Source organism: Pinus tabuliformis, chromosome 5_2 (assembly GCF_031772625.1).
Source record: "Pinus tabuliformis cultivar Carrire ecotype Pingquan chromosome 5_2, CPIR1, whole genome shotgun sequence".
NCBI classification, from domain to species: Eukaryota; Viridiplantae; Streptophyta; class Pinopsida; order Pinales; family Pinaceae; genus Pinus; species Pinus tabuliformis.
Genome location: NC_142306.1, coordinates 921,166,071 through 921,169,586, shown reverse-complemented (window position 1 = coordinate 921,169,586; position 3,516 = coordinate 921,166,071). Strand labels below are relative to the sequence as shown.

The following is a 3,516-nucleotide window of genomic DNA, read 5'->3' as shown; positions in this document are numbered from 1 at the left end:
GAGTTGTTACTGCCGCAAAAGAATCTTTTGAGGAAGAAGAAGAGGAGGAAAATGAAACTACCAAAGTTATCAAGATGTTGGCTAAAGTAGGTGGAAAACCAAAGGTGGAAATTCATGTGTATGAAGGGAGTCTCAATGCAAAAGAGCTAATGGATTGGATTAGTTCACTGGACAAATATTTTGACTATGAAGAGGTTGATGACAAAAAGAAGGTGAAATTTGCAATTACCAGATTGAAGGGTCATGCAACTATCATGCAACTATTTGGTGGGATGAGCTACAAACATCCAAAACAAGAAAAGGAAAGTCCAAGATCAAGATTATCAAATGAAAGCTAAATTTATGGCAAAAGATTATCAGTTAAATCTTTTCAAACAGTTACAGAGTTTAAGGCAAAAAGGGATTTCTGTTAAAGAATACACAGAAGAGTTTTATAGATTGAGTATTAGAGCAGGACATGCAGAGGATGATATGGAGAAAGTAGCCAGATATATCAATGGCTTAAGATATGACATACAGGATGAGATCAGCTTGCTGAGTCTGAAGACCATTGAAGATGCCTATCAAGCAGGTTTGAAGGCAGAAGAGAAGATGTTGAGAAAACAAAATCAGAGGAATAAAGGGAAAAGTTCAGTAAGAAGTAGAGTAACCACCAGACCAAGGTTTCAGCAACATCAGAATGAAGCAAGAAGTTCAAGTAACAGACCACCGCAAAGAGGAGACTCTGGTAGAGGAAGATTTGCACCCAGAGGAAGGGGCCGAGGAAGAAACATTTGGTGTTACACATGTGGAGAGTGGGGACACGGATCGTGGGATTGTCCTCATAACAAAACAACAAACCAACGAAATGTGAATGTGGCTATTGCAGCAGAAGAGAACCCTCAGATCGTAAACAAAGAAGAAGGACCTGAGGTAGGAGAATCATTATTGTTAAAAAGGATATTGCTCAAAGCAAAGAAGGAATCAGAAGAACCAGCACAGAGAAAGAGTCTGTTCAGAACTGTTTGCAAGGCAAAAGGGAAGTGTTGTAAGATGGTGATAGACAGTGGGAGCACAGACAATATTGTTTCTACAGAAATGGTAGACAAGTTGGGGCTATTGAAGACAGAACATCCGACACCTTATAAGGTAACATGGTTGCAGAAGGGACACCAGATCATTGTAACAGAACAGTGTAAAGTAGAATTCCAGATTGGCACTTACAAGGATGTGGTCCTATGTGATGTAATGCCAATGGACGTTTGTCATATATTACTGGGGAGACCATGGAAGTATGATCGGAGAGCCATACATGACGGCCAGAGGAACACCTACACAATAGAAAAAGACGGGAATAGACATACGTTGTTACCATTGCAGAAGGAAGCAGATAAGGAAGTACCGGAAAGGAACATTATGTTGATGAGTGGAAAGGAGCTACTACAGGAGGTTGTGAAAAACAAGGAGTTGCATTTTGCTATTGTGGGCAAACCAAAGGTAATTTTAACTTCCACAAACTTGGATGATTTGCCTGAAGAAGTTAAAATTATGTTAGATGATTTTACTGACATCATTGTGGATGAGTTGCTGAATGCGCTACCACCTGTTCGAAGTATCAGTCATCATATTGACTTGATACCGGGAACGAGTTTGCCAAACAAAGCCGCTTATAGGTTGACACCTCAGGAGAATGCAGAAATTGGAAGGCAAGTGCAGGAGCTGATGGATAAAGGGTTGATTTGAGAGAGACCATGTGTGGTGCCAACAGTATTAATCCCGAAGAAAGGAGGCGAATGGAAAATGTGTACAGACTCTAAAGCCATCAACAAAATTAGTATCAGGTGCCGATTTCCTTTTCTGCATATGGATGACTTGATGGATTGTCTGAGTGGGTCAAAATAATTTACTATGATAGATCTAAAGAGTGATTACCATCAGATAATAATCAGGGAAGGAGATGAGTGGAAAACAACATTTAAGAGAAACAATGGCTTAAATGAGTGGTTAGTGATGCCTTTTGGGCTCACTAGTGCACCCAGTACCTTCATGAGACTGATGAATGAAGTGCTGAAGGAATATGCAGGCAGGTTTATCATTGTCTATCTTGATGACATTTTAATTTTCAGTAAAAGCAGAGAAGAACACTTAGAGCACATTAAATTGGTTCTTAAAACCTTACAGAAGGAGAAACTATTGATAAATTTGAAGAAGTGCAGTTTCATGAAAAAGGAATTAGTCTACTTGGGATTTGTAGTTTTGAAGGAAGGATTAAAAATGGATCCGGAGAAAGTCCAAGCAATTGTGGATTGGCCAACACCTAGAAATGTGTTTGAGGTAAGGAGTTTTCACGGTCTGGCTAGTTTCTATAGGAAATTTATCAGAAGTTTTAGTCAAATTTGTGCACCCATTATTGAAATAATCAAAAGAACTAATCAGCCATTCAAGTGGACAGAGGCAGCAGACCGAAATTTTAAATTACTGAAGAAGAAAATTACAGAAAAGCCAATTTTAGCTTTGCCAGACTTTGGTAAAGTTTTCCAGGTTGAGACAGATGCTAGTGGAGTGGCAATTGGAGTAGTCTTGAGCCAAGAACAAAGGCCGATAGCGTATTTCAGTGAGAAGTTGAATGATGCTAAAAATAAGTATTTGTCTTATGATAAATAATTCTATGCCATTGTACATGTCTTAAATAAATGGAGACATTATCTATTACCGAGAGAATTTATATTGTATATAGACAATCATGCAATGAAGTTTATTAACAACCAGTTGAAGTTGAGTCAGAAACATGTCAAATGGGTAGAGTTCTTGCAAAGTTTCACTTTTGTAATAAAGCATACCAGCGGTAAGATGAACAAGGTTGTTGATGCTTTAAGCAAGGTAAGTTTGATTGTGCAAGAATTAAAAGTCGGTGTTGTAGGAATTGAAGGGATGACTAATATGTATAAAGATGATGATGAATTTAAAGATATTTATGCAGTTGTACAAAACCCAGCAGTCCATAATAGAAGCTAGTGGTTGGATTATCTTGTCCAAGGAAGTTTATTGTTTAAAAAAACACACTGTGCATTCCCAAATGTTCTATGAGGGAAAACATAATCAAAGAGAAAAATAGTGGAGGTTTATCTGGACACTTTGGACAGGATAAAACCTTTGCTCAGGTAAAAACTTTTTACTACTAGCCAAAGATGCAGACTAATGTTAAGAGATTTGTTGAGAAGTGCAGGATATGTCAACATGCTAAAGGGAGAAGCCAGAATATAGGATTGTACTAGCCATTACCAATACCAACCAGGCCTTGGGATGCGGTCAACATGGATTTTGTTTTGGGTTTGCCAAAAACTCAAAAAGGGCATGATTCTATATATGTTGTTGTAGATATATTTTCAAAAATGGCTCACTTCATTGCTTGAAGGAAAACTAATGATGCAATTCACATTGCTAGTTTTTTTTTTTTTTTTTTAGTATTGTGTCTCATAGAGATACAAAGTTTATAGGACACTTTTGGAGGACGTTGTGGAAGAAACTAGATGCAAA

The 3,516-nt window shown here is 37.8% G+C and overlaps 1 protein-coding gene across 1 annotated transcript; it reads left to right on the top strand.

Annotated features, from left to right (window-relative positions):
• Nucleotides 1-679: 679 nt before the first annotated feature.
• On the top strand, nucleotides 680-1,722 carry LOC149162282 (uncharacterized). Its single transcript, XM_089435140.1, has 2 exons — nucleotides 680-776; nucleotides 869-1,722. The coding sequence occupies exons 1-2, from the start codon at nucleotides 680-682 to the stop codon at nucleotides 1,720-1,722; spliced, it is 951 nt and encodes a 316-aa protein (XP_089291266.1).
• The last annotated feature ends 1,794 nt before the right edge of the window (nucleotides 1,723-3,516 follow it).